Here is a 14,548-nt window from a genome sequence, read left to right as displayed (position 1 = left end):
GGGAGAAATACTTTTATTAAAATATTCTCACAAAACATTTTGACTAATACATAATTTTAGTGGTAATGTATTGGCTAATTAAGAGTTTACTAAGTTTTAACTCTACCTTTTGTTATGTGATCATTGATGTACTTTTTCCATTATCATTTCAGGAACAACAATACCCCATCTTTTGAATAGTACATCTAATAATTTATATCTAAATTTTCAATCAGACATCAGTGTGTCTGCTGCAGGATTTCATCTTGAATACACAGGTAAAAATGAAATCAAGTGCTATTCAGGAAAGTTAAGGGAATGTTTATATTAATTAAAAATAATTTGTGAATATAGAAACTTCAGCATTGTCAAAAGGAAACATTTAGTCTTAAGACTATTTTTGAAGTGTACCTTTAGTTATATTGTAAAAGTATACAGATAAAATTCTATTAATTTCACTAGAATTTACAAGTATTTCTTTTTTTATTGTGGTAAGAACAATTAATATGGTGTCTACCATCTTAATACAATTTTAAGTGTGTACTTAGTATTAACTGTAATCCCACAGATATGCAGCAGACCTCTCTAAAGCTTACTTATCTTGCATAACTGAAACTTTGTACTTGTCAAACAGTGACTCCTATTTCCACCTCTCCCTACTCCCCATGTCCTCACAACCATCAATCTACTTTGTTTCTATGGAGTTGACTGTTTTACATATGTCATGTAAGTGGAATCATGCAGTATTTGTCCTTCTATGATTAGTTTATTTTACTACATAGTGTCCTCCAGATTTACCTGTGGTGTTGCACATGAAGAGTTTTCTTTTCTTTTTTAAAATTGGAAGAACTTCATTGTATGCATGTACCACATTTTCTTTATCAATTTTTGATGATATTTAGGTTGTTTTCAGGTCTTAGTTATTGTGAATAATGCCAAAATAAATATGGGAGTGCAAATATCTCTTTAAGATCCTAGGATTTCTAGATCATATGTTATATTTATTTTTAATTTTTTTGAAGAAATCTCTGACTTGTTTGCCATTTTGGTTATGCAGTGTTAGATTCTTGCTATCATTATTTGAAGATCTAGAATCTTCACAGCTTACTGATTTCAAGGTGAGATAATTTTCATTTCTCACCAATTTACATTTCCCTGGTGATTGGTGAAATGGGTATTTTTCATATAGCCATCAACCATTTGTAGGTTTTCTTTGGAAAAAATATATGCATTTAATTTCTTTGACCATTTTCTTTAAATATTTTTTTTTTTAAGAGAGAGAGTGGGGGGGAGAGAGAGAGAGAGAGAGAGAGAGAATTCTTTTAATATTTATTTTTTAGTTCTCGGCGGACACATCATCTTTGTTTTTTGTATGTGGTGCTGAGGATCGAACCCGGGCCGCACGCATGCGAGGCGAGCGCGCTACCGCTGAGCCACATCCCCAGCCCACTTTGATCATTTTCTATCAGGTGATATTTTCTTGCTACTGAGTTGTTTGTGTTCCTTTTTTATCTTGTTCATTAATCCCTTTTCAGATATTGGTTATAAATATTTTTTCCTAATTTTGCAGGCTGTCTTTTCACTCTTGATTATTTTATTACGTGAAGTTTTGTTTTGTTTCATTTAATCCCACTTGTCTATTCTTGTTTTTGGTGACTATGCTTTTGGTGATATATCCAAGAAATCATTGCCAAGACTAGCATCCCTAATCTTTTCTCCTGTATCTTCTAGGAGTTTTACAGTTACATTTAAGCCCTTAATCCATTTTGAGTTGATTTTTAAGTATATTGATGATAGGGTTCAATTTTATTCTTTCACATATGGATATTCAGTTTTTCAACACTATTATTAAAGACACTAATATGTCCCCATTGTGTATTCTTGGTACCCTTGTCAAAAACAAGTTGATTATACTTGTGAGGATTTATTTCTGGGCTTTTTTATTCTGCTTCCTTGGTCTATGGTCATTTTTTTAAAATTTATATAAAAATGCAATTTTCATTTTGAAAGAGATTGTGTTAAATCTGAAGATTGTATCATATAGTATGGACATTCCAACAAAACTGTCTACCAGTTCATGAACATGGATCTCTTTTAATTTATTTTGTGTCTTGCTTAATTTCTTTTGTCAGTTTTTTGATGTTTTAGCATGTTAGTCTTTCAACTCCTTGTTAATGTTTGTTTTGAAATGATTATATTTTATACTACTGTAAATGGGATTATTTACTTACCTTCTTTTGTGTTATTCATTTTTAGTCTGCAAAACAAAATATTCTAAATGTCTTCTTATAAGTTATTTCTTTGAAGATAACTGACTAATATAAAAGACAGAAAGAGAACACATAGTTCTCTTCATGTAGTAATAGAGATATTTGTGGTGGAGTTCACAAAAGCAATAAATAATCCATTCCATTTAGAAGGTTCATGGAATAATTCAAACAGGCAGTAACATTTGTGCCAAGTCTTAAAAAACAGAAGTTTTACAGTCAGACCAAAAAGAGGTGGGTATTTTCAGTAAAGGAAATTTCATGTTCAGACAGAGCTATGAAATACGCCACATTAGGAGAACTGCAACTATTTCAGTAGGATTGGCACATACAATTTGAAGGAGCAGCAGGAACTAATGCAATTTATATAGGTGTAACTACTCCTGAAAGGTGTAGAGTGACATATCAGAAATTTAATTCTTAATAGTTTTTCATACAAAAAGGAAATTTGAGCTCATAATAATCAATAGGTGTTGATAAAACAGAATTGCTTGCCTTAGAACAGAGAATTGGGAATTTGACTATTCTTAAGGAAAAAACAATGACTAGGGACTTTAAATGTCATCAATTTAGATCTTGGGAACAAACATCTTTGATAAAAGGCACATTAGATATAAGTAAAGCATTTTTATTTGTGGGGGGGGGCGGTACTTGGGATTGAACTCAGTGAGACCCTATCTCTAAATAAAATACAAAACCACTGAGCCACTATTTTGTATTTTATTTAGAGATAGGGTCTCACTGAGTTGCTTAGCACCTCACTTTTGCTTAGGCTGCCTTTGAACTTGTGATCCTCCTGCCTCAGCCTCCTGAGCCACTGGGATCACAGGTGTTCATCACCATGCCCAGCATAATTTTAGCAGTTTTAATCATGATCTTTAATTTAGAAAGTAATGTTTAATGACTATGTGAACGATACTGATTAAAATTATGGAGGAATTTGAAGATGAATGAGATAAATCTCTTTCCTAGTTGAATGAAAATTTTATTACATGAAATATTTTACCCCTATACCTGTGACTGTTTATCCAATTATGTTACAACTAATTATGATTATACAATGAATAATCAAGGATTGCCAATATAAATACTTTTCTGAATCAAACTAAAAAATGTGAGAATAAACTTATCATTGGTAATGAGTGAGCCTGAAAACAAATGATGCATCCATGTATTTTATGTGTAATTGCTCTAAATAATGATTATGAGTTCTTCTAGTGGTCGAGAGGCTATGCAATGAGAATGACACTTGTTAACTCTGAATTCATTTTCCCTAATGTAAGTTTCTCAAAGGGATGCTTGAGTTCAGCTGATCCCTAGATACTTCAGAATCATTAGATGTTTCTTTTTACCCAAGAGACAAAAAAGAAATAAAAGCTGGCCATCATATGAAGGACAGACAATATTTTAAGCACTATATTGATAGGCTTTACCTATGACATCAAAACATTTGCTGAATATTCCCTTTTAATTTGAACAAAAGTATTTTTAAAAACTTCTTGGATTAAAGTAAATATAAGTAAAAATTACAGTATTACCAAAAGCCTGTAAATGTAATTTTAATACATCATAATTTATCAGAAATTAAAATATTATCCAGTAGACAATGGCCTTTCTTTTTGGACACATTAAATATGATGCAATAAAAGGTATATTTGGCAACATTGTCACATAAAAGTATTTCAGCTGCATGTGCTATTTTTCATCAGAGTAGGTGACTCTAAATTAAAATCAGAATTATAAATACAAAAAATGAAAAGATATAGAGGAAATAGTTGAGAAAAACAAAGTTGTAGGTCATGGGAAAAAAAGTAGGCAAAAAAGTAAAGGGTTAGTTAAAATGAGAAAATGATTTAATTACTTGACAGTAGTGAAATCAGTGTCAGAGGATACCTAAAATTATTTTAAATGATTTAAAAGATTTGGGAGTATTTTTCATATCTATTTTGTAATTAATAAGTTTATTAACAGCATTGCAAAATGTTGAATTTAAATGCAAGAGAATGGTGGGTGGTTGAACAAGAAGATTTGAAGACTATGGCTTTATAGAATTACAATGACTAATAAATTCTGCTCTGGTTGTTAAGGACAAACTTATAAAAGAATCCATGACAGCATTTTTGGCTGCTTTGTTAATAACAGATTGACTAGCAGTTAAAATGTGTTTGGTGGACCAAGTGCTGCATAGAGCAGCTGTGGTTTAGAGCAGAATCCAGCAGGGCAATCAGAAAAGCTGACTGCTCACTCAGTGCATACTCCAGAAATTCTGGAGAATTCAGTGCCCTCTATCTTTTTTTTCCAAATAATTCATTTGAAGTTTTAGAAATGTCAACTTCCCTTCATGGAGATACATCAATTTTGTGGTAATTCAAAAATCTATAGATTTGTTGAAGTATATTATATTACCTGGACAAAGAAATTCTAAAGAACCTATTTATGAAATTAGAAAAACTTCAAATTTTGCTTGAGATGCAAATTTTTTGTAAAATAAAAGTTTTTTTTTAAAAAAATATATAATTGACATATAATAATTTCACATATTTATGTGGTACAGTGTGGTATTTCAACATATGTGTACAAAATGTAATAATGAGATCATGGTAATTGTTATATCCATCACCCCAAGCATTTATTATTTATTTTTTCTAGAAATTCAAAAGGCTCTCTACTGGCTATTTTGAAATATACTGAGACCTCTGAATCTATGAGCCCCTGTATGAACTTTTTCTCTTCTAAAATTGTTCTTGTCAGGTTTTAGTCTCAGCAATGAAAAAGCCGACTCAAACACCTTTCCTTTAGGTATATACCTAGAAGTGAAATTGCTGGATCATATGTTATTATCTTTCAAGTTTTTTGAGGAATGTCTATATGGTTTTTCATAATGGCTGTGCAAATTTACATTTGTACTCAAGGACCATAAGAATTCAAAAAATATATATATAATTTTGGATACTTATGTAAAGCAAAGTGCTTAAATGATTGGGTACTGGGAAAAGTAGTAATAATGTGTGTGAGTGGTATGTGCATTAATTCTATTAACTTTTTTTCTATGGAGGAGATACATATTTAATTGCACAACTTTGGTATTTCATTTGTGACATTCTCTTAGATAAAAGTTCTGCCCACAGGGTAACATAAGGGAGGAATCATAATGGGGAAATAAGAATCTCATAATCACACTATGAATACCAGTAACAGATGCAGAAGACTTCAGGGTTTCCTATAAAAAAGGATAGACTTACTGTATTCCTAAAGGAGTATTTTAAATAGTAAAGGTTTCAGGAAACATGGCAGGTGTTTTTCTGTCTTGGGAAATAGAATGTTGGCTGAGATTCTTGCCAGCAAGTATTTTATTCATCTGTTTTTCCTACTTACTAATGTAGATTGCATGATGGCACAGTTGCTAGACAGACAAACCTTGTTTTTTAGTTTACTTAAAAGGCAAATATTGGGAAATAAGCCAGCTTTGATCATTAAAGTGGTATTGAAATTGGTATTTTAACTGTGGAATGTCTCACTCATTATTATTATTATCATTTATGTCAGTAAAACCTCATGTTCTTCTGCTCAGCATATCTTCTCTATGCCTTGGTCTCATTCATATTTCTTGATATGTGATTATTTCATATCATTGCCTTCCTATTATCCACTAAATAAAAGCAGTGTTCTTTGGCTTACTATACCAACAAAAATTGCTTATGCAATCTTTCATACAAGCGTTTTAGAATATTCTTTCATTTAAATGAAACAATTACTTGTTTCTTAGATATAGCTGTCCTTTCTTCTCTCTTTTTGCACCATCATTCTCTCTTCTTGATGTGCTCTACCTCTCTTCTTCCTTTTGCTAGTTATAAGACTCTTAAATCTTATATCCCATCCTTAACTGAACCTGACTGACCCAGTCAGCCCAGCCCAGAAATTGTTTCTTCTTTCCCTGAATTCTGACATCATTTTCTTTTCACCTTTCTCAGTGCTCCTGTCTTTGTTCATTCAACAAATGATGAACACTTGTGGATTAGTCATTCATTGTTCACATTAACAGATAAAAGACACAATATACTATTGTACCTATGGAGCTTACAGTCTATCAGATAAAGATATGTAAATAGAAATTCACATAGAATGTGCTTTGTAATACTTTTTAATAAAAACAATCTGTGTAATATTTCAAAAATACTGTGTCATAGAAAGAGCATAGATGAACAGTTAAAGGATCAGGAATGCTACAACTAGAGTTCTGTTATGATGCTCAGGGGAGATCCTATAGAGAAGGTGATATTTGAGCAAACAATGGACACTGATGCAGGCTTGCTTATGAGTGAAGAGAATGCATAAGGGAAGTCAAAGCAAATACTCTAAAAGAGACATATAAAGCCCAAGGAGGCAAAGGTAGTAGCCATGAGGTAAGAGATGGAAGGATAAGTGGGGTCTTGTGAACCATAGTTAAGGATTTCGGTTTTGTTCCAATTGAAATAAGGAATCAATTAGGAAGATTTCAGCAAGTGATGACATGCTCCGATTTAAAAGGTACTGTCATGTTTTGCAATTATTAATGCTTATGTAATGATTTTAATTAGCACCCTTAAATTATCTCTCTTAATGAATATTGATCCGTTTGTGGGCAGTGTTTTGAACATTATTTATTTCCAATAGGGCATAATAACAGTGTGTTGGTATTTTTACATCCTCAATGAATATTTGCTGAAAAACTGAAAAAAAAAAAAAGAAGAAAGGCTATGTTTGTCCAAAGGAGATTATCACTTTTCTATAGTTGTGGACTGTGCCTTAGCTCTTAACACCCGGTACTGAAACATCTGTCAGAAAGCTAGTTGTACCACTGGTGGTATGTCATCAACAAAACAGAGAAAAACATAGCTAGATAAAGGAAGAAGAGAAGTATAGATCATGTCTACCAGAGAGAATTCTAGTAGATTCTTTTTTTTAATTGCCTTTTGAAGAAGACTGGACTTAGGAAATCATGTATATATATATATTTTTTTTATTTTAATATTTATTTTTTAGTTTTCGGCAGACACAACATCTTTGTTTGTATGTGGTGCTGAGGATCGAACCCGGGCCGCACGCATGTCGGGCGAGCGCGCTACCGCTTGAGCCACATCCCCAGCCCCTCATGTATATTTTTTTCATATGAAGAAAGTTTTTATAAAATTTTTATTTTCTTTTTTCACACTCAATTAAATCAATATAAATGTTTGTATTTTTAAAGATATATATATGATAATTATACATATTTGGGTCTCACGTTTGCTTGCCTGTTCATGATATCTCTCAAAGTGTGATACTTTCACATTTCTAGCATCTATTTGTATCAGAACATTATCAAATGTAAGTATATGAATCACTGCTTAGGTTCTTCAATATTAGCTAAAAGTACCTCCATCATCATTGTTTTATTCATCATAATGAAGATTACATCATCATACAATCACCATTTGATCATCAAAAAATTAGAAATTTTAAAGTTGTGTATGTCAAACAGTGCCAAATGCAATATTAGAGATATTTTATTTCATTTTCCCTGTAATGATGAGGCAGATACACTATTTTTAACACTATCTTCCAGACAGGAAAACTTAAAGTTAGAGAAAGGACACATAAATGGTAATTTTCAAAGTTACTAAGTAGAAAAATGTATTTCAGATTTATTTTATTCCAGAGCAAGTGGTCCAAATCAGCATATTGTAGCTCTCCTTTCAGCTTCCTCCCATAATTTTCTATCTTCACTATGTTAGTTTTTCATTGCTGTGACCAAAATACCTGACAAGAAGAACTTAGAGAAGGAAAAGTTTATTTGGGGCTTACAGTTGCAGAGATTCAGTCCATGCTTGACTGACTCTATTATTTTGGGTCCAAGGTGAGGCAGAACATTATGGCAGAAGGTCATGGCAGAGGAGTGCTTCTCTGTTCATGGCAGCCAGGAAGCAGAGAAAGAGTGGAAGGAGTCACAGGGAAAATGAATTCTTCCAGGGTATGTCTCTGGTGACCCACCTCCTCTAACCATACCCAGCTTGCCTAGATTACCATCCAGTTAATCTATTCAAACTAGGATGGACTGATTAGGTTACAGCCCTCATAATCTAATCATTTCATTTCACTTCATTTCTGAGTATTTCTACATTAACAGGAGCTTGGGGAGGACACCTCATAAACAATAAGATCCATTTTGCTTCCCAAATATAAGAACTACCCATTCATCTACTCAAAAAATATTTCTTGAACACCTACTTAGTGCAAGGTCCACAGTTGCAAAATGGTATAAGCATTATTAATATATTCATGCAAGTTGCCTTTTCTTAGATGGCTAAACATTAAAATCATTTTGAAGGCTTTTAGCAACTACAGATGACAAGATCTCATCTCAGAATACCAAGTTAGTTTTCTGGGATTTCAGCCAAGTACTTGCATTTTCACCAAGTTTGTAGGTTACTTTTAGAATGATGAAATTATGAAGATATCCTGTATAATTTATCTGATGCACAAGGAGGATGACTATCATATCTATAGTGATTCCCAGTGATGGAATTAGGAGAGACTTCACTGAAAGACTGATTATCTTTCTGGCAGATGAGAATTAAATGATAGATATGGATACAGCTTGTCATTTGAATAAACCTCCTGGAATATATATAAGAGATGGATATAACAGCATTTATTATATATTCATATTCAGGTTCTCTCTTGGCACTGCCATGTGAAGGTCAAAAATTCCAGAGATTCCCTAAATACTTAATGTCCTCATCATAAAATGGTATTCTAATGTGAAAGATTATATTACAATTAAATGAGATTACCCATGTAAAGTGTTTATTGTAGTCAGGTATGTCATAAACCCTCAGTAGATGTTCTCTATTGCTCAGAAGAACCAACAAAGCTGGACTAGTCCCCTATATTTTAAGTGATGGAAAATTAGTTTAAGGATATGGCATTTATTTCCTCTTATAGAAAGAGTAGACCTACTGAAGTGTTTCAATTTGGAGAGCAACATAGGTTTTAAATTTTTGAAAGGTTCTTTTATTTTGGAAAATGGAGAATACATTTTTAGTTCTTAAGTACTGATTTAAACAAATCAAGCCCAACATAAGTACTTAATTATTTAATTGTAATAATTGGATCTCACACCTTATAGTGCAAAAGAGTTTCTTAATTTAACTAATGATAATGCTAGCATAGATGTATTCTATAAAGAGGGAAACCTGTGTGGAAGGTGATATGGTGCTAACTGGAAAGTAAGAAAAAAATTACAAGTAAGTAATATTTATTATGTATATGTGTATTTTTTAAACATTTATAGTCAGCCTGCTCTAATTATGTTCTTTTAGAGCTTATGTCTCTCCTACAAATAAATTGAATCAGAAAATATTTCTATATTAGACACTAAAATGAGACAATAGATACATATTTCTCAATCTAGAATTTTATTCCAATTACTTTTTTTCTGAAACTTTGACTTTTTTTAAAAAAAAAAATTATTCTACAAATTCAGGTAGCTAACATACAAATAGATAGCTAATGTTAATGGAAAGATTGAGAAGAAAAGCCAATTTTTCTTTTTGTAAATAATAAAGGGGATATTGAGGAGAAAGAAGGCAGGTAAGATGTAAAATCCTATGGGCTTGATAACCTTATGAGAAACAGGAAAAATTGAACAACATAAACCAGAGTTTGGGGGATATTTCTCTTTTTTCAATAGAGATAAGCTGAAACATTAGGAGGGCATGATTTGTATTTTGTTTCTTTTCTGACATGATTTATTCTGAGTTGACATAAAGCTACTTTTGGGGGGTATTGAGAATGTGTGATGGTTATACATTCCTATGAACAGATGTAGCTGGACTGAGATAATAAATTTATCCAAGATTTCTCTTGTGTAAAATATTGAATTTTTTCTGTTGCCTGATCCACAGTAACACTAGCAGATGGGAATCAATTGTTAGAATGACAATCTGTGTTTTCTGTCTTTGTTTTTGTTACTTTTTTTCCTTTTAGCAAATGTGCTCTTGTTTATAATGTTGTATCTTACATAATCATATTCATTTCAAAGGAAAATATTCATGGGTTGCCATTAAATATATCAATTGTTTAGAGGCTTCACACTCAAATTTGAGTAGAGCTTCAGCATCAGTAGTCTGAGATTGGACTTTTGGCTGATTATAACATACATCTATCATAGAAATCTTGTTCCTTTAAATTTGTTGAGACATATATTTAAATAAAACTAATATAAAATCCCACAGGGACTTGCAGCATCTATAAATCAATGAACAGCATTCTATTTTGAACTTGTAAAATGTACTTATTTTGAGGGGGGAAACTACATGCAGTAATGACATGAACTTGCAAGGCCCTTTGAGGAATCTTAGAGGTCCTGAATGATCTCAGGACATACATAGTCTCTGAGAAAGACAAACATACATGTTACATAATAAATAGATTTTTCTCTCCTCTATGTACCTAAGTGTACTTATGATATCTGCCACAAATAATTTTGCTTTACATATTAGAAAAACTCAGTTGGTATGAAGGCATCTTTCTATCACATGCAATAGTCATATTACAAAAAAAAAAAATCAAAATGGTAACAAAATAGTAAAAGTCCAGAGATTTATCTATTTGACTCTCTTATAAATAGTTAAGTATTTGATTCAGGAGAACCATTTTTTTTTTTTTTTTTACTGCTTTCCATTCTCAAGCAATATGCTTAAGAGATAATGTACTAGGTCTTAATGAGTTTGCTTTTCTAATTGCTAAAAATGTTCTCCTCCCATGGGCTAATGACATAATTGATAATTTGAGGAAAAATAGGGATTTTAAGATTATTATATTTTTCCTTACACTAATTGTCTTGTTTTAACTAGATTACGCACATCATCTCATAAAATATTAAATGTTGAACACATCCTGCCCAATTAAATTATTAGTATTTATCAATTATAATTTCAATTGCTATTAATTCATAATACATTACATACAAATAAGTATAATTGATCTCTATAAACATATTGCACTCTTTAACCTAAAAGGCCACTGCATATGATCAATTTATTTTCTCTTTTCTTTTGATTAATTTCCTGAACTTCTCATCAACTATTCATCTCTTTTTTTTATGATGCAATGATAGTTTTGACTATGTAAATTTATTAATTCTATAAGCATTATATTTTTGTCTTCATTCACTTTTCTAGCTCTATCTTGAGATAATAACAATGCTTCAGGTCCCATTGGGTTTTTTTTTTGTGGCAAAGTCAATAACATTTTAGCTGCATGTAGAAGTAACTTCTCATTTTGAGTTAGTCAAAAGATCAAAGGATTTAAATTATTGATACTTTATATAAATCATCCCATATTTTCTGTATGTGAATATTCCTAGGATATTTGTGTGAACCTTTTGATATTAAACAGAAATATTCACTTCATGATAGTAAGAAAAATATTCTTTAACAATTATTTATTAATAATTTAAACTTATAACCTTACTTCCATGTCAAAAAATCTTTAATAATAATATTAGTTAACATTCATTGAGTTTTTCTAATATTCCTGGGAAAATTTTAGGTATTATGCATGTATTGTTTATGTATCACTCTATGACTGTGAATTCTGTATTTTCTCATCCCATTTTATAGATAAAGGAACTGAGGCATAGAAAAAAAATGTGAGAAATTGCAAACAAACAAATATAAAACCCCATACATGCAAGTAGTGGAGTCTTGATGCATATAAGATGTTACTCTTCATGCTAAATCCCCCCTCAATTAGACTCAGAAGGAATGTGTAACACTGTGCTTTGGTTGAGATTATAGGAGTATTTACAATCTATTTTCTGCTTCCTTTTTCAGCTACATTTCTTATTTCCTCCCCAAGAACATTACAAATGTGTTTTGGGGGTGGTGCGGAACATTTCTCTTCTTTTTCAAATAAGGAAAAAATAAAAAAATTTAAAAATATGTTAAAGCTCCATTCATTTAACACACTACTTCTCTGCCAAAACATCACATACACCTTCACATTCAGTGTACTGAATTAATAAAAAATAACAATTTTTTCAGTACTCAGTATGGTTTCTTGCATATGAAACAATTATTTGAACAAAGGCAAATCTTCATTTGTGATTGTTTCACTACATTCTAACCATTTGTTAAACCAATCAGCTCTCCTGGTCCACAAAGTTTCTTTACACTATGGCTGCTTATGTAGGTTCCCATGTTCCCAAACCACTTCTGTAGGTAATTTCATTTTCAGCATGTCATATGAGGGAGAGTACACAATAGGTGCTAATTACTTGTTTAATGAATAAATGAATTGTGCCTACAGGTCATGAGTATATTTAACATTTCCCCTTAATTTAGGATTATTCTATAGATTAGAAGTTTTTCTTTTTCTTTTTGGTTCTGGGGATTGAACCCAGGGGTGCTTTACCACTGAGCTACATACCCAGTGACACCCCTTTCCCCTGCATTTTTTTTTTTTTTAGACAGAGTCTCACTGAGTTGCTTATGCTTGCTAAATTGTGGAGGCTGGTCTTGAACTTGCAATCCTCTTGCCTTAGCTTCCAAAGTAACTGGGATTAGAGATGTGTGTCACCATACTGGGCAATATAGGGTAAAATCTGATAAACAGTATTCCTGAATATTCAATTATTCTGAGTAATGTTATATTAAACATTGGTTAAGGTAAACATGAGTAAATAAGCAAAACATTAAGGATTAAGGTAAGTCCAAGCAGAGTCTGCCCACAACATGTTCCCAAACCACTGCTGTCTATCAGTGACTATTAAAGGTCAGACTGTTCCTTCTAAAAAAACTTACAAATGTTCATCATATTACAGGTTACATAAGAGATAATATTTGTATTTGAAAAATGTTTGTTTAGTAGATTAATTAATCCTGAGACACATTATACCAGAAAAAAACTCTGCACAGTTAATAATACTATTTTATATAAATCTTCACATCAATAATCAAATTTATATTGAATTCAACCTTTGATCATCATGAATGTCTACATTTGTTGCAAACATTATTATTCCAGTGTATATTTAAAAATTCCTCAAAAGCAACATAAAAATGAAAGAAATTTTTGCATCCATTATTTAGAAAAATAAGTTTAAAATTGAATACATGAAATATATTTAGAATAATATCTTTTAAATACACTGTCATGTGCATAGACTCATGGTTCACTTCTTGTGCCTTTCCCACCAAGGTGCAAAACCAATATTTTTACTTTTGTGTTTTATATACGTATACATAGTTTGTAAAATTTATGAATGAATTTTTTTCTTTAACAATCTTACTGATAATCTTAGAAGTAATTAATTTATGTTTCCCTCCCAGTCCTTTTATCTCAATACATTAAAGACTCATACAAAATCATTATGCAATTACTAAGAAAAACATAATCACACACAATCTACTAAGAATATATAAACACACATGTACAAAGCTATCAGCTTTCAGTGGTATAATTAACACTTTTTGCTCAAGATTGATTTTCTTGTGAATGGAATTGGAAAGAAAAATTTCAGTTACAAATAAATATTGGTAATGTGAAAACAGGAGAATTTAATATTTTCAGTGAGGGTAACTGACTACAATAATTTGATAGCAGACATAACTTCAATTTTTTATATCAATTTGTTCCTAGACCCACTTCTGTTTGTTTTTGGCTACAACAGCAGATTTGTTGATCCAATCACATTAGAAAAAAAATCACTCAGGGCCCATCTTTGAATGCCAAAGACATAATTTTACAAAATTTACACTCATGAAGCTTAAAATGGCTCAGTATTTTGATCACCATTATTAAGCAGAGAAGCCTTGGTTAATTAGAAGTCTTTAAAAAAATTTTTTAAAAAAAATCTTTCTCTTGTTAATTCTATAAATATCCTGTTGATTTTATCACTTAAATGAAAATTAATCCTTAAAAAGGGATAGTATTTGTTAATATTTAACCACTCAGAGTTTTATTAATGTAAATAAAAGGTGGATATATAATTTAAGCTACAGGATTTTCAGATAGTTCAGCTTTACTTTCTTTAGTGCCCATAAACAATTGCTGAGATAAAATAAAAAATGAAGAAGGTCATCAACATACCACTGCTATGACTTACCAGATAATCTGATTAATTAGCACTATGAGACCAGAAAAATAACTTGATCAAGGAGTAATGGAATATATAAGGCATTGTCATACTTTTGGATTTATCATAGGACTGAGTTTTTAATGTATTTTAATGAAATGCATAGGTATATAATAATATATATCTTAATATATCTTGATAT

The 14,548-nt window shown here is 31.2% G+C and overlaps 1 protein-coding gene across 7 annotated transcripts in view; it reads left to right on the top strand.

The window, feature by feature from the left end:
- Csmd3 (CUB and Sushi multiple domains 3) overlaps positions 1-14,548 on the top strand; it is a 1,151,628-nt gene that overhangs the window by 1,026,856 nt on the left and 110,224 nt on the right. For all 7 annotated transcript variants that reach the window (XM_046464911.2, XM_058585685.1, XM_058585684.1 and 4 more), the window contains one exon: positions 153-257. In XM_046464911.2, coding sequence (XP_046320867.1) covers positions 153-257 — 105 coding nt within the window. The remainder of the gene's footprint in view (positions 1-152; positions 258-14,548) is intronic.

Source organism: Marmota monax, unplaced genomic scaffold (assembly GCF_021218885.2).
Source record: "Marmota monax isolate L192 unplaced genomic scaffold, Marmota_monax_Labrador192_F-V1.1 WCK01_AAM20220418_F8-fsc00003, whole genome shotgun sequence".
Lineage (NCBI taxonomy): Eukaryota > Metazoa > Chordata > Mammalia > Rodentia > Sciuridae > Marmota > Marmota monax.
Note: the sequence above shows the minus strand (reverse complement) of the source record. Positions and strands in the feature narration are given on the sequence as shown.